The sequence below is a fragment of the Scyliorhinus torazame genome, chromosome 16 (genome assembly GCF_047496885.1).
Source record: "Scyliorhinus torazame isolate Kashiwa2021f chromosome 16, sScyTor2.1, whole genome shotgun sequence".
Lineage (NCBI taxonomy): Eukaryota > Metazoa > Chordata > Chondrichthyes > Carcharhiniformes > Scyliorhinidae > Scyliorhinus > Scyliorhinus torazame.
Window position 1 is genome coordinate 25369823 of NC_092722.1, and position 25376 is coordinate 25395198.

At 46.2% G+C, this 25376-nt stretch overlaps 1 protein-coding gene across 2 annotated transcripts in view; it reads left to right on the top strand.

Annotated features, from left to right (window-relative positions):
- LOC140392633 (dnaJ homolog subfamily C member 11) overlaps positions 1-25106 on the top strand; it is a 64126-nt gene extending 39020 nt beyond the window's left edge. The window contains exons 10-16 of one of the 2 annotated variants that reach the window (XM_072478074.1): positions 33-149; positions 2489-2644; positions 3965-4034; positions 9372-9429; positions 12935-13077; positions 23571-23700; positions 24722-25106. In XM_072478074.1, coding sequence (XP_072334175.1) covers positions 33-149; positions 2489-2644; positions 3965-4034; positions 9372-9429; positions 12935-13077; positions 23571-23700; positions 24722-24747 — 700 coding nt within the window. In that variant the 3' untranslated portion in view covers positions 24748-25106. The remainder of the gene's footprint in view (positions 1-32; positions 150-2488; positions 2645-3964; positions 4035-9371; positions 9430-12934; positions 13078-23570; positions 23701-24721) is intronic. The other variant, XM_072478075.1, reaches the window with a different exon arrangement.
- Positions 25107-25376: the final 270 nt, after the last annotated feature.

Consider the following 25376-nt stretch of genomic DNA (forward strand, 5'->3'; position numbering starts at 1 on the left):
TTTCATGGAGCCTGTTGCGGTTCTACCTACAGGACAGGATTCTTTGGTACTCTGGTTGAATATGGTGCTGAGAGGAAGATCTCCAGACACAGCATCCTCGGAGCAACTGTCAGTATTGGAGTTCCCCAGGGAGTGTCCCTCAAAATTAAGTATGTATTGAACAATGTGTTACATGTGTAAAATTCTTTAAAGGAGCATTCTTTCTCTTTGCCCAAGCTAAGGAGCCAGAGTTGTTGACTTGAGGGGTTTGTTGCAGCTTTTCCATTTCGGGTGACCTGGATGCTGGATGGGTGCAATTGTTGAGCCACCGAGTGGCCCAGTGTAGCTTCAGCCCCACTGCTTCACCCTGCAACTCACCAGCAGACTGTGTACCCATGGGGAAACTGCCGAGATTTGCGATGGCTTTTCCAAAGGAAGGGCAAATAAAATCAGAGGAGTTGGTTCCACTTCTTCCTCCTCGTTCTGCTTTCAGCAACTCATTAACACAATGTCTTGGCCATTGGGCATATTGTCTGCCTACCTCTGAGAGTACGGAGAGCAGGGAAATGCATTGAAGAATATATTTTCGGAAAACGTATTGTCCTATTCCAGACCAGGCACCTGACAGGTGACTCAGTGTTGCATATCCTCTTCTGTAGTTTTTCGATCAGTACAGGTATTGTGGGATATGCAACCAAAGCAGGTAGATGGAGTTGCGATACAGATCATCCACGATCTAAATGAATGTCGGCTCAAGGAGGTGAATGGGTTTATTCTGTTCTTGTGAATCATTGTAACCATCTTGCAGTGCAGTGGGACACTTTACAGAAGTGTTCAGTTTTTAATCTCAGACCACAAGATCATACGATATCGGAGCAGAAATAGGCCATTCTGCCCATGGAATCTGTTCCTCCATTCAGTCGTGGCTGATGTGTTTCTCGCCCCATTCTCCTGCCCCCCCCCCCCCCCAATAACCCCTGATCCCCTTATTAATCAAGAACCTAAGAACCTATCTCTGCCTTAAAAACACTCAGTGACTTGACCTCCACAGCCTTCTGCGGCAAAGAGTTCCACAGATTCATCACCATTTGGTTGAAGAAATTCCTCATCTCTGTTTGAAAGGATCATCCCTTCAGTCTGAGCCTGTGCCCTGGGGTTCTAGATTTTCCTTCTAGTGGAAACATCCTGTCCATGTCCGACTCTATCTAGGCCTTTCAGTATTCAGTTAGTTTCAATCGGATCCCCCCTCATCCTGCTAAACCTCATCGAAAACCGATCCAGAATCCTCAACTGCTCCTCATATGATAAGTCCTTCATTCCGGGGATCATTTTCGCGAACCTCCTCTGGACTCTCTCCAAAGCCAGCACATCCTTCCTTCGATATGGGGCCCAAAACTGCTCAGAATATTCCAAATGGGGTGTGACCAGAGCCTTGTACAGCCTCAGCAGTACATGCCTGCTGAATCGCAGCTGGAGCATTAGCAATAGCAGAACCTTCTGAAACATTTTGCACATGCAGAATGGGCCATTACTGAAGACATCGTTTCCAGACACCACTCCAAACTCCATTCAACCCCATCCCTCTCCCTAGCAACAGTCAGTCTGTTCACAACATCAGTATCACATTCAACTCTTAAGATGCGCTGCCATCCTCCGATTCATGCCATCATTAAGTCCATTGATGTCCTTTTCTCAAACATCGCCAATCTTTGCCACTGTCTCCGCTCATCTCCTGCTGAAACCCTCATTCATGCTTTTGTTGCTTCTAGACTTGACTGTTCCAATACACCGTCTCGCTGTTTCCCACATTCTACCCCCCATAAACATGAAGTCATCCAAAGCTTTATTGCCCGCATTCTACCTCCCAGTAATTCCCATATTCGTATCACCCCGGTGCTCACTAACCTCTATATTGGCCCTCTGTGGAACAACATCCTGATTCTAAAATTGTTATTCTTGTTTTCACATCCTTCCATGACCTTATCCCTCCCTATCTCTGGAATTGCCTCCAGCCCCACAACACCGTACCCCTCTAATTTTGGCCTCTTGTGCATCTCCAATTCTAATCGCGCCACCAATGGCAGCCACTCCTTCAGTCACTTTGGTCCCAAGCTCTGGAAAACCCTCCCTGTACCTCTGCACCTCTCCTTCCCCCTTTAAGAGACCCCCCCCCCCCCCCCCCCCCCAAAAAAAAGCCCCGACCAAGCTTTTGGGCATCTGACCTAGATTTCCTAATGCGACTCAGTATCATACTTAGTTTTAGAATGCTCCTGTGATGAACCTTTAGGTGTTAACGGTGCTTTGTAACAATCAGTTGTTGTACAAGCCATACCCCTGCGATGTAATGGAGGCATCCAATGGTTGAGTCAGTGGAACTGCCTGCAGTATCTACTAATAATGTCTAATGGTTGTTTAGCAAGCTGGAGTCCTGTAAGCAGTGGGAAAACCTGCATCCATGGATTTTACTTTTCCCTTCTGAATTCTGTCTTTAAAATTCCTTTCACTGCAGGTTGAATCGAGCCAGTCAGACTTACTTCTTCCCTATTCATCTGACAGACCAACTCTTGCCCAGTGCCATCTTCTATGCTACTGTCGGACCCCTTGTCGTCTACTTTGCCATGCACCAGCTCATCATCAAACCCTACCTCCAATTACAGAAAGAAAAGTGAGTCTTGCTTTGAGTGGGGTGAAACGCTGTCTTGTATTTTCCTCCAGGTCGCCCCCCCATTTTGCATTCCCCCAGATGCACCTGATCCAGCTGTTCGCTGCCTCGTGTGCCGCTGAACCATTTAAAACAGGAAGCCCCGGACATATGCAAATAATGCCTATTCGACTGAGGGACCAATGAGCATCTGTACAACTGTACCCCAAAAAATCAGTGTCTTTGGGAGAGAAAATAAACAGAGAAAGACAAACATTTGCTATTTAATTCTGAAATTCTTTGTGCACTTAGCAATTTTCAGTAATTACTAAATGCACTGGTATAAACTAGTAAGACAACATCACTGCCACATCACCCTTTCACAAACTGTTTATTTTTTAACTTCATAAATTTAGAGCACCCAATTCATTTTTTCCAATTTAGCGTGGCCAATCCACCTACCCTGCACATCTTTGGGTTGTGGGGGCGAAATGCAAACACGGGGAGAATTTGCAAACTTCACACGGACAGTGACCCAGAGCCGGGATTGAACCTGGGACCTCGGCGCCGTGAGGCAACAGGGCTAACCCACTGCGCCACCGTGCTGCCTCACAAACTGTTTATTGGACACTGGCGGCGGATGCTACTCCCAGCCAGTGATCTTATTCTATCTACTTTCTTGATCCCTTTGGTTTGACACCAACCTAACTCCAAAGTATCCATTATTCAATTTCTAAACCTTTCAAACCCCTCTAGTAGATTCCAGTCTGTCGCATGCTCTTCTGTCTCTGACACTTTATTAATCCAAATGATACAAACCTGTGACAGAGTCTAGCCTGTAACTCCTTCTGCTACCTACTACATATATCATTGACCGATCGGACAGAAAATCCTTGCGCACAAACCTGACTTGTTGTTTTCCTGATTCATATTTTTTTTAATGCTCAAGCTTCCATTGTAAATAACTATGTCAACACCTCAATTTAACTGTGGCAGCTCCCGTAGTATAGCCACAGGCTCTAGCCACTAGATGGCTCTGTGAAGCAAGTTTCTGATGTGCCTGCCCAAACTACGCTACTGTCTTGTAGAGAAACATATTCATCAATTGATAGCCATAAACACCACTGGAAATGTTTTAACTATTCCTATAAATTTTACTTATCCCTCTGTTAGAATTTGCCCTGTAGCTCACTCTTGGCTATCTGTCATTCTCTCTATAATTTCAACTGTGTTTCTAATCCCTATAATACAGCTTTCTCTTTTTTTTAAGATATTACATTTTTGAGGCTTTGGGTAGTCACTGAGATAACTTGCCATTTTGTATTGTGTGCGTCTATGTAACAGGGAATTAGAGAAACAGAGAGAGAACTCGTCGAGTGCTGTAGCAGTGAAGAAGCAGGAAGCTGAGGCAGCGGTAAGTGATGTGCTTTCATCAATTAGCAGCTTGGCACATGCCCTGTATGCTGTAGTGAAAACTAGGAGTGATAGCAATATAAATCTATCACAATCTGTGAGGGGGTAAATGCAGCACTCTTGTGCAATAGGAATATAGAAACACAAGACCATTAAACCCCTTGAACATTCCATTGTTCAGTGGTGTCAGTGGTTGTTTGGTATCATAATTCTGTCCACCTATCTTGGCTCCGTATCCCTAGTTTTATTTAACAAGCCAAGGGTATTTCGATCTCCAATCTAAAATTATTAATTGAGTTAGCATCTAAGGCTATTTATGGAAGAGGATTTCACACCTCCACCACTTCTTCACACAAAAGATGTTTCCTAACTTAATTGCCTTGCTGACATTTTTAGACTGTGTCCCCTTGTCTCAGACTCTCTCAGTAGCATTCAAAGCTTTCCTCTATCCTATCAACGCTTTTCAAAATCATAAAAAATATATCATCTATTTATTAACTGTCCATATACCAGGGAATATTACCTGGGTCTGTGTAATCTCTCCCTGTCTGAAACTTTAAAAAAATATATATATATTTATTCAAAATTTTCAACAAAACCGCCCCCCCCCCCCCAACAAGAAAAAAGAAACAAAAACACAACAATCAGAAATTATACATTGGATTTCCCCCATATACAATAACCCCCCCATATGACATTTAAGAGCACAAATAGGGGGGAAAAAACACCTTCACCCAAACGCCGCCCCAAAAGAACTCTTCCCCCCCCCCCCCCCCCCCCCCCCCCCCCCCCCTGGGCTGCTGCTGACGACCTCCTCCTCGCGCTCCGAGAGATGGTCTAGGAACGGTTGCCACCGCCTGGAGAACCCTTGCACAGACCCTTGCAAGGCAAACTTTATCCTCTCCAGCTTGATGAACCCTGCCATGTCATTGATCCAAGCTTCCACACTAGGGGGCTTTGCATCTTTCCATAGTAGCAAAATCCTCCGCTGGGCTACCAGGGACGCAAAGGCCAGAATACCGGCCTCTTTCGCCTCCTGCACTCCCTGCTTGTCCGATACCCCAAATAATGCCAATCCCCAGCTCGGCTTGACCCGGGCGTTCACTACCTTGGACATAGTCCTCGGAATAACCCATCCAGCGCCGGGCATGACCAGAACATATGGACGTGATTTGCCGGGCTCCCCGAGCACCTCCCACATCTGTCCTCCACCCCAAAGAACCTACTCAACCTCGCCCCTGTCATATGCGCTCTGTGAGTAACTTTAAACTGTATTAGGCTGAGCCTGGCGCAAGAGGAGGAAGAATGAACCCTACTCAGGGCATCAGCCCACAGACCTTCATCTATCTCCTCCCCAAGCTCCTCCTCCCACTTGCCCTTTAACTCCCCCACCGAGGCCGCCTCCTCTTCAGCTCCTGGTAAATTGCCGAAACCTTGCCTTCTCCACACTGTCCTGAATACCACCTGCCGGAAGCAGCGGGAATTCCCTCACCTGCCACCTCACAAACGCCCTCACTTGCATGAACCTGAAAGCGTTTCCCGGGGTTAGCCCAAACGTCTCCTCCAGGCCCCTAGGCTCGCAAACGTCCCATCGATGAACTGGTCCCCCATTCTTCTAATCCCTGCCCGATGCCAGCTCCGAAACCCCCCATCCATCCTTCCCGGGACGAACCGATGATTTTCCCGAATCGGTGCCCAATCCGAGGCCCCCACCTCGCCCCTGTGTCGCCTCCGCTGCACCCAAATCTTCAGCGTCGCCGCCACCACCGGACCCGTGGTGTACCATGTCGGCGAGAGCGGCAACGGTGCCGTCACCAGCGCCCTTGGGCTCGTGCCCACACAGGACGCCATCTCTAGCCTCTTCCACGCCGCCCCCTCTCCCTCCATTACCCACTTACGGATCATCGCCACATTGGCAGCCCAATAATAGCCACACGAATTCTGCATACCTCCTGTCCACCCTTAAAATCTCCCCCACCAACCTTTCCCTCTCCCTCCCCTCCCTCTTCGCCCTGTGGGCCCTAATGGAGATTAGCTCTCCCCTGACTACCGCCTTCAACGCCTCGCAGACTACCCCCACCTGCACCTCCCCGTTGTCATTGGCCTCCAAGTATCTTTCAATACACCCCCACACCCGCCCGCACACCCCCTCATCCGCCAACAGTCTCACATCGAGGCGCCACTGCGGGCGCTGGTCCCTCTCCTCCCCCAACTCCAGCTCCACCCAATGCGGGGCGTGGTCCAAGATGGCTATGGCCGAATATTCCGTTCCCTCCACTTTCGGGATTAGCGCCCTACTCAAAATTAAAAAGTCTATCCGGGAGTAGGCTCTATGGGACCCCCCCCCCCCGGGCGCCCATCCTTCCCTAACGCGGGAAAGAAGCCCGCGCTTTCCTGAGCCGCCCCCTCTGGCGCAGCTCCTTTTTGCGGCCTTACCCCAACTCCCCATCCCCGGGCCTCCACCCCCCCCTTCTTCCTCCGTGGGGCCCTGCCCCTCCAACACCGACGCCCAAACTCTCCCACAGCAAATCCATTCACCCATCCCCACCCAGCATCAAAACAAAAAGAACATTCCCCAAACGCAGTAAACACAGTAAACATCCCCCCACGACAAACCCTCAGTTTGAGTCCAACTTTTCAGACTGGATAAAGTTCCAAGCCTCATCAGGCGTTTCAAAATAGTGGTGCCGATCTTGGAACGTGACCCACAATTGCGCTGGCTGCAGCATCCCGAATTTCACCCCCTTCCGATGGAGAACCGCCTGAGCCCGGTTAAAACCAGCTCTCTTCTTAGCCACCCCCGCACTCCAGTCCTAGTAAATTCGGATCTCCGTGTTCTCCCACCTGCTGCTCCGCTCTTTTTGGCCCATCTCAGGACACACTCTCTGTCCATAAAGCAGTGAAACCTCACCACTACAGCCCTTGGCGGCTCATTGGCTTTGGGTCTCCTTGCCAGGACCCGATGAGCCCCATCCAGCTCCAGGGGCCTCGGGAACACTCCTGCGCCCATCGGCGAATTGAACTTCGTGCTCCTGTATGCCCCGGCATCGGGCCCCTCCACTCCTTCAGGGAGACCCAGAATCCGAAGATTCTTCCTCCTCGACCTATTCTCCAGGTCCTCAAATTTTTCCACCCACCTCTTGTGCGCCTCCACCTTCACCGCCAGGCCCAAGATCTCGTTCTCCGAGGCTTTTTGCCGCACCTCCAGGATCGCCGCCCCTTGGGCCTTCTGGGTCTCCACAAGCTTCTCAATCACCGCCTTCATTGACGCCAGCATTTCTGTCCTCAGCTCCTCAAAGCAGCGTTTAAGAAACTCCTGCTGCTCCTGCGCCCACTGCGCCCACGCTGCTTGGTCTCCACCTGCCGCCATCTTGCTTTTCCTCCCTCGCACTTTCCGCTGCACCAGGATCACTTTTTTAACCGCTCCACTCCTGGTCTAATCCATATACTGTCGGTGGGACCTTGCTGTCACCTTCCCACACTGGAAGCCGTCGAACAATTGCCGTTGGGGCCCCTCTGAAGAGCCCAAAAGTCCGTTCCCGACGGGAGCTGCCGAACGTGCGACCTACCTAGGCATAGCTGCAACCGGAAGTCTCCCCGTCTGAAACTTGACATACTGGTCAATCTGCTGCATTCCTTCCATGGCTACTCTATTCTTGGTCATGAGCTATATAGCCCAGACTCGCCCTGATTTGATCTTGGCTGCGATAAGTGATCTGATCTCCGTTGGGGAGGCAGAGATCCTTTCTGTGGCCAGGTATCCATCCAGTCCACACTCGTGCAGTAAAAATGGTAATTTAAGCAAGAACCCAAACGTGAACTGCCTCAGCAAGGATTTGAGAGGAAAGAAAGATTTATCCCCCAAAATAATTTCCTTGCTATCTTGCTGGAATAAAATAGCTCTTATGTGGGTGAGTGGTGTGCAGAGAAGTCCCTAACTTAGCAGTGACACAAGTTTGTTTAAAGGTAAAGTTTGCAATTGGCAGTACCTTCCCCCTGCTGTGAAGTCCCAAATTCTGAAGTTGGAAATTATGAGGTGCCTTGGGGAATCAGCCAGGGGAAAACATAAACTGTGGAATGTTCTCCGAAATTAATCCATATTTTAAAGACAGGAAAAACAACCTGTCAGTATTGAATTGTAGTACCATATTTCTACCACTGCGTGGCAGCGTAGAGCTTTGCACCAACCCAGAATGGGGTCTGGCAGGACCTGAAGCTGGGGAGGGCAGGTTAATGATTTGGGTTGAAGCACTTCATCTGAACATCGGCAGATGCTCTTAACACAGGTGGACACGTTTCGGGTGTTTGTTAAATTTCTGCTTTCTATAACTGCATTTCCCTCTGACACCCTTTTGACTCCAGCCGCACACTCCCTCTGGCAGTACCTTCGGTCACCGCAACCTGCTCCCTCAGATTCATCCTCATCATTTCTTTCCACCCTTTTGATCAAAACCTTTCCTAAACATCATGTTCCGCCAGCTTCCCAGCTCCCAATGTCTCTTTTGATATTGTATTTCTCTGTGTTGACCTGTGAAATGCCTTGGAAAGCACCTCGAGTTAAAAGCACTGCATAAGGCAAGTTATTGGGACAGGGAAATGTGGGAAGTTGTGTCTAATGGCCTGTGTCTGTGGTGCAGGATTTCAGCACACTGACTGCCTGTGTGGTTTCTGAATTGTTTCCCTGGAGATTTCTAATGCAACTCCTAATTGAACCTGTTGCTTTTAGCAAATAAAGTCAGTTTTTACTCCTAGGCCTCTTGATGTAAAAAAGTTTGTTATTAAGGTTATGGTTTTCATTTGAATTTGCACAAAATGTGTATTTATGTAGTGACTTTAACATAGTAAAACACCCTAAGATGCTTCATTCCCGTACCAGCCTCCCCGAACAGGCGGCGGAATGTGGCAACTAGGAGCTTTTCACAGTAACTTCATTTAAAGCCGATTTGTGACAATAAGCGATTTTCATTTCATTGTCATTGGAAATGGGTCCTGGCAACTGTGAAGGCATGGCCACCAAAGGTTGAGCAATTTAAAATGGTGAAATGTTCTATTGGGCGTTAGTCAGGCAGTCTGTTTTTTTTTGTATCATGTGTCAATCTGAATGGTAGAAGCTGAACCGATTGACTGATCTTTTCTCACCCTCGACTCCCATGTTTTGTTATTGCAATTATTTAGTGCCTTTATTGTAGAAAAACAAAATGCCTTAATGAACTACGTGGACATTGTTGACAAATGTTCTTATCACTGTATCGATTAAGAAAGTTAACCTAAAGCATGTGCACTCTCTGCTGTTTAGGTAATCTGTGTCCCGAGGCTCTTTAACAGTGTTTTGTTTTAGGTTCGGTTGATGCAGGAGTCTGTGAGGAGGATTATAGAAATAGAGGAGTCTAAACTAGGTGAGAGTCTGTTTGTGTTGCACATTTGTTTTAAATGTCTTTTTTTTTGCATTTTCTTTCTCGCTCATTAATGCTGCATTGCCCAGTCACGCACACCGTGAACTGCCCAAAGGTAACCTGAGCTATAAAAATCGGTCATTGGGGCTGGGGAATATGCAGGCAGGGAAGGCCCCGGGTTACAGGAAATATGTGGACTTGTTGGCCCCGTTGCTGGCGAGAACCTTTAACGAGGCCAGAGAAGGGGGGACTCTACCCCCGACAATGTCGGAGGCGACGATATCACCGATCCTGAAGCGGGATAAAGATCCGTTGCAATGCGGGTCATATAGGCCTATCTCACTCCTAAATGTAGATGCCAAGCTGCTGGCAAAAGTGCTGGCGACGAGGATTGCGGACTGTGTCCCGGGGGTGGTGCATGAAGACCAGACAGGGTTTGTAAAGGGGAGACAACTGAATGTCAACGTTCGACGGCTGCTGGGGGTGATAATGATGCCCCCAGTGGAGGGGGAGGCAGAGATAGTGGTAGCGATGGATGCGGAGAAGGCATTCGATAGGGTAGAGTGGGAGTATTTATGGGAGATGTTGAGGAGGTTTTGGTTCGGGGAGGGGTTTGTCAATTGGGTCAGACTCCTAGATGGGGCCCCAGTGGCAAGTGTAGTCACAAACCGGCAAAGATCGGAGTATTTTCGGCTACATAGGGGAACAAGGCAGGGGTGACCCTGTCCCCACTACTGTTCGTGTTGGCAATTGAACCACTGGCCATAGCGCTGAGAGACTCTAAGAAATGGAGGGGGGTGGTTAGAGGGGGAGAGGAACATCGAGTGTCACTCTACGCAGATGACCTACTGCTATATGTGGCGGATCCTGTAGAGGGGATGCTAGAGGTTATGCAGATATTGAGTGAGTTTGGAGATTTTTCGGGATACAGACTAAATATGGGGAAGAGTGAGCTTTTTGTAATACACCCTGGGGACCAGGGAAGAGGAATAGACGTCCTGCCGTTAAGGAGAGTGGAAAGGAGCTTCCGGTATTTGGGGATCCAGGTAGCTAGGAGCTGGGGAACTCTACACAAACTTAATCTGACGCGGCTGGTGGAGCAGATGGAGGAGGATTTCAAGAGGTGGGATATGTTGCCGCTCTCACTGGTGGGCAGAGTGCAGGCGGTAAAAATGATGGTCCGCCCAAGGTTTCTTTTCGTGTTTCAATGTCTCCCCATTCTGATCACGAAGGCCTTTTTCAAGAAAATAGACAGGAGCGTTATGAGTTGTGTGGGCAGGGAAGACTCCGAGGGTAAGGAGGGGGTTCCTGCAGCGTAGGAGGGGGACTGGCGTTGCCGAACCTGGACGACTACTACTGGGCCGCCAATGTGGCGATGGTTTGTAAGTGGATGAGGGAGGGAGAGGGGGCGGCGTGGAAGAGGCTGGAGATGGCGTCCTGTAAGGGAACGAGCCTAAAGGCGCTGCTGACGGCGCCGCTGCCGCTCTCCCCGAAAAGGTATACCACGAACCCAGTGGTGATGGCAACCTTAAGGATCTGGGGGCAGTGGAGGCGACACAGGGGGGTGACGGGTGCCTCGGTGTGGTCCCCGATCAGGAACAATCATAGGTTTGCCCCAAGAAAGATTGACGGAGGGTTCCAGAGCTGGCAGCGGGCAGGAATTAGAAGACTGAGAGATTTGTTTATAGACGGGGCATTTGCGAGCTGGAGCAAAAATATGAGTTGCCCCCGGGGAACAATTTTAGATACATGCAAGTGAGGGCGTTTACGAGGCAACAGGTGAGGGAATTTCCGCTGCTCCCGACACACGGGATCCAAGATAGAGTGATTTCCGGGGTATGGGTCGGGGAGGGCAAAGTGTCCGAAATATATCAGGAGATGAGAGACGAGGGGGAGACGCTGGTAGAGGAGCGGAAGGGAAAATGGGAAGAAGAGCTGGGGGAGCAGATTGAGGAGGGGCTGTGGGCTGATGCCCTAAGTAGGGTAAATTCCTCTTCCTCGTGTGCCAGGCTTAGCCTGATACAATTTAAGGTTCTACACAGAGCACATATGACGGGAGCAAGACTGAGCAGGTTTTTCGGAGTGGAGGACAGGTGCGGGAGGTGCTTGGGAAGCCGGGCGAACCACACACACATGTTCTGGTCGTGTCCGGCACTGGACGAGTACTGGAGGGGAGTGGCAAAGGTGATCTCAAAGGTGGTGAAGGTCCGGGTCAAGCCAGGCTGGGGGTTAGCTATATTTGGGGTAGCGGAAGAGCCGGGAGTGCAGGAGGCGAAAGAGGCCGATATTCTGGCCTTTGCGTCCCTGATAGCCCGGCGAAGGATCTTACTCATGTGGAAGGAAGCGAAACCCCCCGGCGTGGAGGCCTGGATAAACGAGATGGCAGAGTTCATAAAACTAGAACAAATGAAATTTGCGCTGAGAGGATCGGCTCAGGGGTTCTCCAGGCGGTGGCAACCGTTCCTTGACTATCTCGCGGAACGTTAAGGGAAAATAGATCGTCAGCAGCCCAGGGGGTGGGGGGGCACTATTTTTTGTTACCTTGTTAGTTGACTATTTTATTTAAATAATGTTATTTATCAGTTATTGTACTATTTTTATGTTGATTTGTAAAGTGGAAAAATTCTGTTTGAAAACTTTAATAAAATATATATATATTTTTTAAATCAGTCATTGAGGCTGCAATTCTTCCCCGCAATGAATGGAAAATTAGAGATTCTTTAATTTTTTGTTAATCTCAAACTGAGAAAAATGGTGTGCGCCACAGCAGGAAGTAATTTATGAAAATCGTAAACCAATTTAGGCCCGGATTGTTTATGGAAAGGGAAGGAAGAATTCTTTTGGTCTTTGTCCTGTAAGGAAATCACACCAACCAAAGTCTATTTCTTCGGATTGTGTATAGTGCCTAAAGAGAATGATAGTCATGAATCCAAACGCCTGTGTGGACATCTCCAGCTAATTTTGATGTACTTTCAGGGAGAAATTCTGACCCATATCTACTCATGGACCAAATGGCCTAATTCTGTACTTTAAAACTCGATGACTCTGTATTCCAAGGCCAATAAACCCAGCTAAACCTACATACTACGAGGGGACCACGTGACCCGTATCTATATCACTCACAAGGGTACCATGCGACCCATATCCACATGGTCCTGGGGTGCCCCTGTACTAACTGGCAAAAAAGTGGTTCAGGAATCTAAGGAAAAGCAATGCTATAATTACCACAGATCTTCTATCACTGGTATTTTGCAGTAAAGGCAAAACCCGAGTAAATTAACAAATACAAACTCTCTGTTCGGTATGTGCTCTGTGCCAGACCTGATATAGACAGGACTCTACTTACCCCATGCCTTCCTCAGGACCATTGAGAACTCCTCCAAAGTAAAGACTTCATTTTTAGAATCTCTGTTTTAGAGTCTCACTGTCTTGTACGGTAATACTGGGTAAGTCTGGTGTGAAAGCGGTATTGCTGGAACGTGTGTAAGTGTTCACTTGTCATCTTCAGGATTAATTATAACCAACGCCTGGTATGGGAAGTTTGTGACTGACAGCAGTGGGAGGAACGAGAGGGCGAAGGTGATTGACGTGACTGTTCCTCTTCAGTGCCTGGTGAAGGAGTCAAAACTAATTCTCACTGAAGCCTGTAAGGTGAGGCTGAATGTTTCCCTTCACTTCAACTCTCCAACATTGTATTGTTTACACTGCTTTCATTCTGGCCCAGGAGTGACTATCCAATCATTTTCCTTTTTCTCCCTGTTGCTTCACCTCCCCTAAAACCATCGTCCACCTCCTGCTGTCCGTTCTTCACTTCATCCCTTGACGTTTACCTGACCTGCATTGACTCGCTCCACACAAATATCCCAGTCTTGCTCAGGAAAGAAAAGAAACACCTTTTACAACCTCGGGTGTGCTGAAGCACTTTGCAGTCAATTCTTTTGAAGCTTAGTCACTGTTGTAATGTAGGAAACACAGCAGCCAATTCGCACACTCTCAGATCCTACAAACAGCAATGTGATAATGACCAGATAGTCTCTTTCACAACATTAACTCTGAGGGATAAATATTGGCCAGGACATCAGAAGAAGAGGAGTAGGAGCTGAAACACCCATTCGGCCTTTCAAGCTCCTTCACCGTTCAATGAGTTCATCATGGCTGAACTTCCAGATAAACTCCTCTGTCCTGCCCTATCGCCAAACCTTTTGTTTCCCTAGTGACCACAAATCTTTGGGTCGCAGTCATGAATATACCTATCGATTACACATCCTCCGAAGCAGGCAATTCTAATGATTCCTAATCCTTTGAATAAAGAAATTTCTCCTCACCTCAGTCCTAAACCAGTTAACTTGGCAAACCACCTAACCTGAGTCTAGGACCTGAGTTCATGAGAGGTGAAACATTTTCTCAGCATCTACATGGTCAAGTCCTCAAACAGTTTTATACATTTCGATTAGATTACACCTCATTCTTTTACGCTCCAAAGAATATAGGTCTATTAAATAAGAACATAAGAACTAGGAGCAGGAGTAGGCCATCTGGCCCCTCGAGCCTGCTCCACCATTCAATTAGACCATGGCTGATCTTTTGTGGACTCAGCTCCACTTTCCGGCCCGAACACCATAACCCTTAATCCCTTTATTCTCCAAAAAACTATCTATCTTTATCTTAAAAACATTTAATGAAGGGGCCTCTACTGCTTCACTGGGCAAGGAATTCCATAGATTCATAACCCTTTGGGTGAAGAAGTTCCTCCTAAACTCAGTCCTAAATCTACTTCCCCTTATTTTGAGGCTATGCCCCCTAGTTCTGCTTTCACCCACCAGTGGAAACAACCTGCCCACATCTATCCTATCTATTCCCTTCATAATTTTATATGTTTCTATAAGATCCCCCCTCACCCTTCTAAATTCCAACGAGTACAGTCCCAGTCTACTCAACCTCGCCTCGTAATCCAACCCCTTCAGCTTTGGGATTAACCTAGTGAATCTTCTCTGCACACCCTCCAGTGCCAGTACGTCCTTTCTCAAGTAAGGAGACCAAAACTGAACACAATACTCCAGGTGTGGCCTCATTAACACCTTATACAATTGCAGCAGAACCTCCCTAGTCTTAAACTCATCCCTCCAGCAATGAAGGACAAAATTCCATTCGCCTTCTTAATGCACCTGTTGCACCTGTAAACCAACCTTTAGCGACTCATGCACTAGCACACCCAGGTCTCTCTGCACAGCAGCATGTTTTAATATTTTATCATTTAAATAATAATTCCTTTTGCTGTTATTCCTACCAAAATGGATAACCTCACATTTGTCAACATTGTATTCCATCTGCCAGACCCTAGCCCATTCACTTAGCCTATCCGAATCCCTCTGCAGACTTCCAGTATCCTCTGCATTTTTTACTTTACTACTCATCTTAGTGTCGTCTGCAAATTGGACACATTGCCCTTGGTCCCCAACTCTAAATCATCTATGTAAATTGTGAACAACTGTGAGCTCAACATTGATCCTTGAGGGACACCACTAGCCAACCAGAGAAACACCCATTAATCCCCACTCTTTGCTTTCTATTAATTAACCAATCCTCTATCCATGCTACTACTTTACCCTCAATGCCCTGCATCTTTATCTTATGCAGGAACCTTTTGTGTGGCACCTTGTCAAAGGCTTTCTGGAAATCCAGATATACCACATCCATTGGCTCCCTGTTATCTACCGCACTGGTAATGTCCTCAACAAATTCCACTAAATTAGTTAGGCATGACCTGCCCTTTATGAACCCATGCTGCGTCTGCCCAATGGGACAATTTCCATCCAGATGCCTCGCTATTTCTTTCTTGATGATCGATTCCAGCACCTTACCTACTCCCGAAGTTAAGCTCACTGGCCTATAATTACCCGCTTTCTGCCTACCTCCTTTTTAAACAGTGGTATCAGATTTGCTAATTTCCAATCCGCCGGGACCACCCCAGAGTCTCGTGAATTTTGGTAAATTATCACTAGTGCATTTGCAATTTCCCTAGCCATCTCTTTTAGCACTCTGGTATGCATTCCATCGGGGCCAGGAGACTTGTCTACCTTTAGCCCCATTAACTTGCCCATCACTACCTCCTTAGTGATAATAATCCTCTCAAGGTCCTCCTCACCTGTCATAGCCTCATTTCTATCAGTCACTGGCATGTTATTTGTGTCTTCCACTGTGAAGACCGACCCAAAAAACCTGTTCAGTTTCTCAGCCATTTCCTCATCTCCCATTATTAAATCTCCCTTCTCATCCTCTAAAGGACCAATATTTACCTTAGCCACTCTTTTTTGTTTTATATATTTGTAGAAACTTTTACTATCTGTATTTATATTCTGAGCAAGTTTACTCTCATAATCTATCTTACTCTTCTTTATCGCTTTTTCAATAGCTTTCTGTTGCCCCCGAAAGATTTCCCAGTCCTCTAGTCTCCCACTAACCTTTGCCACTTTGTATGCTTTTTCCTTCAATTTGATACTCTTCCTTATTTCCTTTGATATCCATGGTCGATTTTCCCTCTTTCTACCGTCCTTCCTTTTTGTTGGTATAAACCTTTGCTGAGCACTGAAAAATCGCTTGGAAGGTTCTCCACTGTTCCTCAACCGTTTCACCATAAAGTCTTTGTTCCCAGTCTACCTTAGCTAGTTCTTCTCTCATCCCATTGTAATCTCCTTTGTTTAAGCACAAAACACTAGTGTTTGATTTTACCTTCTCACCCTCCATCTGTATTTTAAATTCCACCATATTGTGATTGCTCCTTCCGAGAGGATCCCTAACTATGAGATCATGAATCAATCCCGTCTCATTACACAGGACCAGATCTAGGACCGCTTGTTCCCTCGTAGGTTCTATTACATACTGTTCTAGGAAACTATCGCGGATACATTCTATAAACTCCTCCTCAAGGCTGCCTTGACCGACCTGGTTAAACCAATTGACATGTAGATTAAAATTCCCCATGATAACTGCTGTACCATTTCTACATGCATCCGTTATTTCTTTGTTTATTGCCTGCCCCACCATAATGTTACTATTTGGTGGCCTATAGACTACTCCTATCAGTGACTTTTTCGCCTTACTATTCCTGATTTCCACCCAAATGGATTCAACCTTATCCTCCATAGCACCAATGTCATCCCTTACTATTGCCCAGATGTCATCCTTAAATAACAGAGCTACACCACCTTCCTGACCATCCACTCTGTCCTTCCGAATAGTTTGAGACCCTCGGATATTTAACTCCCAGTCGTGACCATCCTTTATACCATGTTTCAGTAATGGCCACTAAATCATAGTCATTCACGATGATTTGCACCATCAACTCATTTACCTTATTCCGAATACTACGAGCATTCAGGTAAAGTACACTTATGTTGGCTTTTTTTCCTCTCTTTTGAATCGTAACACCTCGATCAGTAACCTCTCCTAAGTTATATTTCCTCTTAACTTTTCTCCTAATTTTCCTTGTCGTTGATCCCATATCTTCATGTAACAACCTGCCGCGTCGCTTACCATTAATGTTTTTACTTCCCGTTTTATTCCTTTCAGTATTACTGGGCCTATTTACTGAGCTCCCCTCAGTCACTGTACCTTGTACTGTCGCCCTTTTTGATTTTTGACTATGCCTTCTCTGCCTTACAGTTTCCCCCTTATTGCCTTTTGTTTCTGTCACTGTTTTACTACCTTCCAACTTGCTGCATCGGTTCCCATCCCCCTGCCACATTAGTTTAAACCCTCCCCAACAGCTCTCGCAAACACCCCCACCTAGGACATCGGTTCCAGTCCTGCCCAGGTGCAGACCGTCCGGTTTGAACTGGTCCCACCTCCCCCAGAACCAGTTCCAATGCCCCAGGAATTTGAATCCCTGTCTCTTGCACCATCTCTCGAGCCACTCATTCATCCTATCTTTCCTGACATTCCTACTCTGACTAGCCCGTGGCACTGGTAGTAATCCTGAGATTACTACTTTGAGGTCCTACTTTTTAGTTTCACTCCTAATTCTCTGAATTCAGCTTGTAGGACCTCATCCTGTTTTTTACCTATATCGTTGGTGCCTATGTGCACCACGACAGCTGGCTGTTCACCCCCCCTCCCCACCCTCCCCACCCCTACCCCAGAATGTCCTGCAGCCGCTCCGAGACATCCTTGACCCTTGCACCAGGGAGGCAACATACCATCCTGGAGTCTCGATTGCGTCCGCAGAACCGCCTGTCTATTCCCCTTATGATTGAGTCCCCTATCACTATAGTCCTGCCATTCTTCTTCCTGCCCAGCTGTGCAGCAGAGCCAGCCACGGGGCCATGAACCTGGCTGCTGCTGCCTTCCCCTGGTGAGCAATCTCCCTCAACAGTATCCAAAGCGGTATATCTGTTTTGCAGGGAGATGACCGCAGGGGACACCTGCACTGTCTTCCTACTCTTGCTCTGTCTTTTGGTCACCCATTTTCTATCTCCCTCAGTAACTTTCACCTGCGGTGTGACCAACTCGCTAAACGTGCTATCCACTACGTCCTCAGCATCGCGGATGCTCCAACGTGAGTCCACCGCATTACCAGAGCGTCAAGCGGTCTAACAGGAGCTGCAACTGGACACACTTCTTGCACGTGAAGGAGCCAGGGACAGTGGACGTGTCCCTGAGCTCCCACATCGCACACGAGGAACATGACACGGGTCTGGGATCTCCTGCCATGTCTTAAACCTTACGTAAACTTATACGACTACAATTCCAAAAAACTAAAGAAACAATAAATAAGTTAGACAATGAAAAGAAAAACTACTTACCAGTCACTTACCAGAGATAAAAAGCACCCCCCCCCCCCCCCCCCTCAAGCTTCGAATTCCCACCTCAATTCAAATTCCCAAACTCACTCTTGGTTGTGTCTCACTCTGGCTGTGTCTTCTCTGGCTCACTGGGAGAACTCCAGTCTACTCAGTCTATCCTTATAGGACAGTATGCTCATCTCCGGAATCAATCCAGTGAACCTTTGTTGCGATCCTTCTGAAACTAGTTTATCCTTCTATGCATAAGGAGACCAAAACTGCACACATTATTCCAGATGTGGCCTTGCCAAACCCTATATACTTTCAGCAAGGCTTCCTTATTCTTGTACTCAATTTGCAATAAAGGCTAACATACAATTGGTCTTCCTAATTGCTTATTGTAGCTCCGGATGTGCAGGGAAATTCAAATTTGTCTATCCACCAACAGTAAATAGTCACTCTCTCCTTTTAATAAGATTATTTTCCATTCTCCCGACAAACATGGCTGATTTCAGCCTTTCCCACATGGTACTCCGTCTACTGCTTTCTTTTCACTCACTCCACCTGTCTCTAGCCCTTTGCAGGCTCCTTGCGTTCTCCTCATCGTTTACTTCCCCACTTAACTTTGCATCATCGGCAATCTTGGTCATATGGCACTCGCCCCATTATCCAAGTCATTGACATGGATTGTTAATAGTTGAAGCCTTAAGTATTGATCCTTGTGACACACCACTAGTTATGCCTTGCCATCTAGAAAACAGCCTGTTTATTTCTACTGTTTTCTGCTAGTTAACCAATCCAAACTAATATGTTACCCTTAGTCCCATGAGTCTATCTCATGGCAACATTCTCTTCTGGTATCTCCTGAATGTAAAAATATACTACATCCCACTGGTTTCCCTGTCATCATCTAAGTAATGTAAGGATGTGATCCCTGTGGTGATATAACACACCCCACAGTGTGATGAACAGTCGCTTCCATTTCCTATATGACCACTCCATCCTCTCCTGACTCTTTATAATCTACCATTTTACCATCCTCACCATTTTAATCAAACATTCAGTCACTTCCCCCAATTCCCCTCAGGACCCTTGGACTCGATGTACAATTCCTTGGGTTGCTTCACACATTAAACATCTAATTTGTATTAAAGATCAAAAGGAGTTTCATTTATGCTGTCTTTCATGACATCAGGACAAACCAGACCCAGAGTATCTCAGCCAATGAAATACAATTACAATTGTGACTTCGGGAGATGCAGTGTCAATTTGTACACAGCAGCCTCCTACAAATCACAGTGTTAACCTGCTTTTCATGCTGTTGATTGGGATGAACGTTGGCCTAGAAACGGGTAGAATGCACAACTCTATTATATCCACCTAAAGACGCCTTAATTTAATATCTCATCTAACAGTGCAGCACTTCCTCAGGATTGTATCGTACTGTTGTGGCAGAATTATGTACTGGAGTCCTGCAATGGTGTTTGAACCCGTGACCACCTGTCTTGGAAATCAGTGTGCTCGCAACTGAGACAAGCTGCCACCTGCCAGTGATAACGCTTAAAGTTCAAAAGAAAAAGAAAAGTACAGCACAGCTGTACTGGGGCTGTTTAGCACAGGGCTAAATCGCTGGCTTTGAAAGCAGACCAAGGCAGGCCAGCAGCATGGTTCGTTTCCCGTAACAGCCTCACCGAACAGGCGCCGGAATGTGGCGACTAGGGGCTTTTCACAGTAACTTCATTTGAAGCCTACTTGTGACAATAAGCGATTTTCATTTCATTTCAGCAATGGGCCCTTTGGCCCTCCAAGGCTGTGCCGACCATGTTGCCTGTTTAACCTAAAACCTTTTACACTTCTGGGGCCCGTATCCCTCTATTCTCATGCTACTCCTGAATTTGTCAAATTACTATCGTACCTGCTTCGACCACCTCCTCTGGCAGCGAGTTCCAGGCAGCCACTACCCTCTGTATAAAAACAAAAACTTCCCTTGTACATCTCCTCTAAACTTTGCACCTCGCACCTTAAACCTATGGCCCCTAGTTATTGATACTTCCACCCTGGGAAAAAGCTTCTGACTATTCAAAATAAAAAATGTAATTAAACGGCACATATGAAAGGATCGTTCTGTTCTGGGTTGCAGGATGCTGGAATTGATAACTCCCCAAGATAGTGAGCCTACCTGAGTTGTGGCTCCACAGATACCATACCTGACAACAATTGACCATTCTGCATAAAACCAAAACAGGATTGTCAATTGAGTATTTGACCATGGGTGGCATCACAGCGAAGCATTCATCTTTTCCTTGACCATTTTACGATCCCAGGTGTTAATCCTGGGCAAGTCAGATCCCAGAGCTAAACCTGGCTCGATAGAATCACACTATTGTTCGAGATACAGAAAGGGACCATTTGGCCCAGCGTGTCTGCACAGGGATCTCCAAATGAGCATTATGACTTTGTGCCATTCTCCTGCCTTTTCCCCGTATCCCTGCACATTGTTTCATAGAATTTATAGTGCAGAAGGAGGCCATTCGGCCCATCGGCTCTTGGAAAGAGCACCCTACCCAAGGTCAACACCTCCACCCTATCCCCATAACCCAGTAAACCCACCCAACACTAAGGGCAATTTTGGACACTAAGGGCAATTTATCATGGCCAATCCACCTAACCTGCACATCTGTGGACTGTGGGAGGAAACCGGAGCACCCGGAGGAAACCCACGCACATACGGGGAGGATGTGCAGACTCCACACAGACAGTGACCCAAGCCGGAATCGAACCTGGGGCCCTGGAGCTGTGAAGCAATTGTGCTATCCACAATGCTACCGTGCTGCTAATACCCTCTTGAATGATTTGATTGAACCTGCCTCCACCACACTTCCAGGCAGTGCATTCCAGACCCAAACCACTCGTGTAACGTTTTTCTCATGTTACATTGGTTTCTTTTGCAAATCATTTTAAATCTGTGCCCTCTCGTTTCTGATCCTTTTGATTCTACTTGATGTTATAAATGGACAGGAAGATCCCAGAATTGAACCCTGACTCAAAAGACGGTAACTTTTTTAGAAAGCGAGGAACAACAGAGTCACAGGACAGCTAAATAGTTTTAATAGCAAGAAAAAAATACATTTATTAAATATGAGAGGGCTGATTATGATATAATACTCTTTCATTCCCACTTATCTTCACGAATATACAGAGATTTTAAGGTTAACACTGGTTACAAAGGATATCTTGGACTACAACAGTCTCAGTAACACACAGTCCCTTTAAACACACAGGCTGGCTGTGGCCTGACACACTGCACTCTGAACCCAAATGAATTTCTGTGCATTTCTCCCCAAAATTCCCCCAGATGATTGTTATACCGTGAGCCGCATTGTCTCACTGAACTCCAGCTTCCGCACGAGTGATTTCAAATTCCACTTTCTAAACAACACACTTTCAAAGCCTCTTTTAAACAATGTTTTTCCTTATCTGCTTCCATCAAGGTTTGGCTTTCAGGTTTTACACCACCATCTTCAGCATTTCTTTGTCTTGACTGTTATACAAACTCCTTACAATTGCTTTAACTATCAATTTCCAGATTCTATTAAGATGGCAACAAACCTGTGATTGACCTCTGAAGTCTGCTTTTCCACTTTAAATTTGGTTACTGCAGCTGCCTCTTCAGAGCACTTTGTCTGCTTTTCCCTTGGATTCGCCTGAGCAGTTCCTTGTTCAACTTCTTGGGTCTCTGTTCCCTTAAACTTCAGTCTGCCTAAGACATTCCTTCTGTCCCAATCCCCTGGTTTACTGGACTTTATCTGGTTCTTTGGGAAGTCTGCCTTTTTTCAGCCCCTTTGTCCTGACCAGTTTGTTCTGGCAGAGTTGAGAGATTGTCACTCCTCAGCGTCTTATTTCCAACTGCCCTGGCTTCCAGTTAAACTAAGAACAAAGGAAATCTCTTCTCTTTGAAAAGTGGCCCTAATCACTAAGCAAATACTTCTACTTCTGCCAACTTTTATTTTCATGTAACTTCTCTGAGCACAATAGAAACACAGTTTGAATTACAACCAAAACGGCCACATACAAACACCATTGTCTGTCATGAATCTAACTATAGCTTTACTCTTCCTTACAAAAAAACTCTAAATTAAACCCACTTAAAACTCTATCTTATTTCTAATATTTACCAATGCAAATAATATTCAGGATACATGTGCAGTACATGTGAATCAGCAGGTGATCTGTGGTCAAACGTGTCATTTGCTCTGGAGTAAGTTATGTTACCAAAGCTGATTCCATTGATTTCTCAACAACCTACCCAGATGCTTGTCACATTGTGAGCCAACTAGTTTCACTGAAACTCTGACTTTGTCAGGAGGGCTTCCAATCTCCACGGTTGAAGAACTCACCCTGAAAATGGTCTCCCAGTGTCACTTCCACTCTGTCGGCTTCAACAAGGATCCATATCCAGGATTTCAGTCTCCGGCCAAGATTCCTTTCCTGTGGATCTCCAAGTACATTCCTGTTTCACCTTCTAAACATGCTTTTAGATCTTCGGCCATGCCAAGCAGGACACCACTGCTACAAAAAGGATACCTTTGTCCCAATGCCCACAGTGTGGACTCGCCAAACTCAGCTGCCCTCTCATCTTCTGTATTTCTATTCAAGTCTATCCCCGCAGCACACTCTTTAACCTGGAACCTATTTAACTGCTTCTTTCTCTCAACATTAATTTACAGGATCAGTCTCTGATGTCTGTCCTTGTCCCTTACCTGGGACCTCTTGCGGCCCCACTCCTTAGTTTTGAACCTTCTCCCTGTCCCTTTTCCCCTGTCCCACTCCCATCCTAATGGCGCTCCGGTTCCAGGTCACCTGACCTGCTTACTCACCATTTCTGTGGAGACGCACAGCGCCGGTTCATGGCATAAAGAAAGTAAAACCCACTGACTGCATGTGCGCAGCCCTTTCCCAGCCAGTCGTGTGCAGAGATCCCAAGACCCACCAGGGACTGTAATTCTGGAATTGGATCTGCCGATGAAGTATTTTGCATTTCATCACAACCAGGATTTGCAGTTGTGCCCTTCGCAACAGGAATCCCGACATGATATTCAGGGGCGGGAACTTTGGAGAATTTATTCTAATTTTCCTTATCTTGACTTCCTCTTGATGGTCCCTTTCTGTTACCCCGACTATGATTCAGCACTGACTGGGGTGAACCCTGGGCTGTAAGACTCCATGCTGCGCTAACAACCTCCCACAGCAGTGGGGTGTGCTGTTTGAATTTCCTTGGGAGCCTGGTATTCCCAGATTTTTCCTGCTGTGTTCAGTCGTGTATGTTTTGTTTGTATAATTCCTCATTCACTCTGATTATCACAGATCGGGGTACCAGGATTCTATGACCCATGTGTTGGAGAGGAAAAGAGTCTGAAAGTGATCTATCTATTCCGAGGGGTTCTGCACCAGGTCATGACAGCAGACAACGAGTCCCTTAGGATACCAAAGCAATGTGAGTTAAGTTCAAAGAGATCCCCATGCCACCACCTGTTCACTATCAGTTTGTTAGTTAAGGAGATCATGAGTTTGACCATGCAGGATAAATAACAGTGTTAATAATGTACACCATTAGTAATGTACAAGCCAGCCATCAAGCGCAGGGCATTTAGGGGTATGCCTCGAGTTATGAAACTCCAGGACTTGCTGGTTGATTTACAACACATTGAATGATGAGGGAATGTTGTTGCAGATGGTCAGTGCTTGCACTTTAAGCAAATGTTACTTTCCACTTATAACCCAAGCCTGAATGTTGTCCAGGTTATGCTGTGTAGGCACGGGCTACTTCATTCTCTGAAGAATTGTGGATGGAACTGAACTCTACAGATCAGTCAGTTTGACACCAGTTGTAGGAAAATAATTTGAACTGATTTTGCAAAGGCGTGGTGTGAAAACACCTGAGTATAAGAAAGAGATTAAGCTGTTTTAACATTTAATTTGCTTCTTGTGGTTGTATTCCCGTTACCCCATAGATATTAATGACCTAGTGGGCAGGAGCATTTGGAAAGCTCTAGGACAGGTTCTGTATGAATGACTGATATGGAATTACAATACAGGAGTACAGTACAATGTATGGAAGTGAGGTCTGCAGCTGAAGTATTGGAAACTGGCTTAAAATGGGAACTGGATCCTACCCGTGTCATCAAACACTTTTCAGCATCTCCCATATCCCCAGTTCCACATGGAGAATAAATCCATTGTAATCAAGACTGTGGCCCATTTAGTAGTTTTTAGTTACTGCTGCAGGAGCGGATTTTGTTCCTTTTCCGTACTTTTCCATTATGAAGATGATGGAAATGTTGGATATATCTGCAACTATATATTACAACTGCTATTTCAGTCTAACTTTGTGTCTAATAAAGATTAGTTTTGCTTCATCAGCTTTTTTGTTTTGAAGTTGTAGCCAGCCTGATCTATCTTTGTAAATTGTGTGATCTGTAACCGTGGAATCACCGTTCCTCTGATTCCCTCCACAGCACACAGGGTTGACACAGATGGTTGAGAAGAAGTGATGTGCAGACAGTGATGGAGAAGTTGGACCCGAACAGAGACCAGCTGCTAAAAATCTTCTCCTTGTCCCATAAATTAAAGAGAAAGTGCACATATATAATTATTTTTATGTATGTAGAGTTTTTTGGTTCTTTTCCATGTATAAAAGATTTAAAAACTGCTTTTACAGATCACTAAATAGCAACATTCAGTTGTGGTTTTCTCCATGTCATACTTGTCACGGGAATCTGTAACAATGGGATTCAGACCTTTTGTCAGTGATTCCTGTGCCCTGGAAGAAGATTCCGTTTTATTAAGTCTATTTGATGTATAATAAAAAAAATAAAACCAGACACAATTGCCATAAAAAAACTTGCACTTGTCTAAGAAATTCCCTCCTGCTTTGTCCCTACCCCATCACACCTAACACTACTTCTGCAAACTCCTCAAGCTCTCCGTTAACCTTTGGTGTTCCAACTCATACCTCCAGTACCAACCCCACATGCTGCAACTTAGCCCTTTCTCCCTCCTCAGAAATGTGCAATCAGGGCATCTCTCTCCACTCCTCTTACTGCTGAGTGCCCTTTGTCCATTTATGTGACATTGCTTTGGAAAAGGTTTCCTGTTAGTGGGCCAATATGA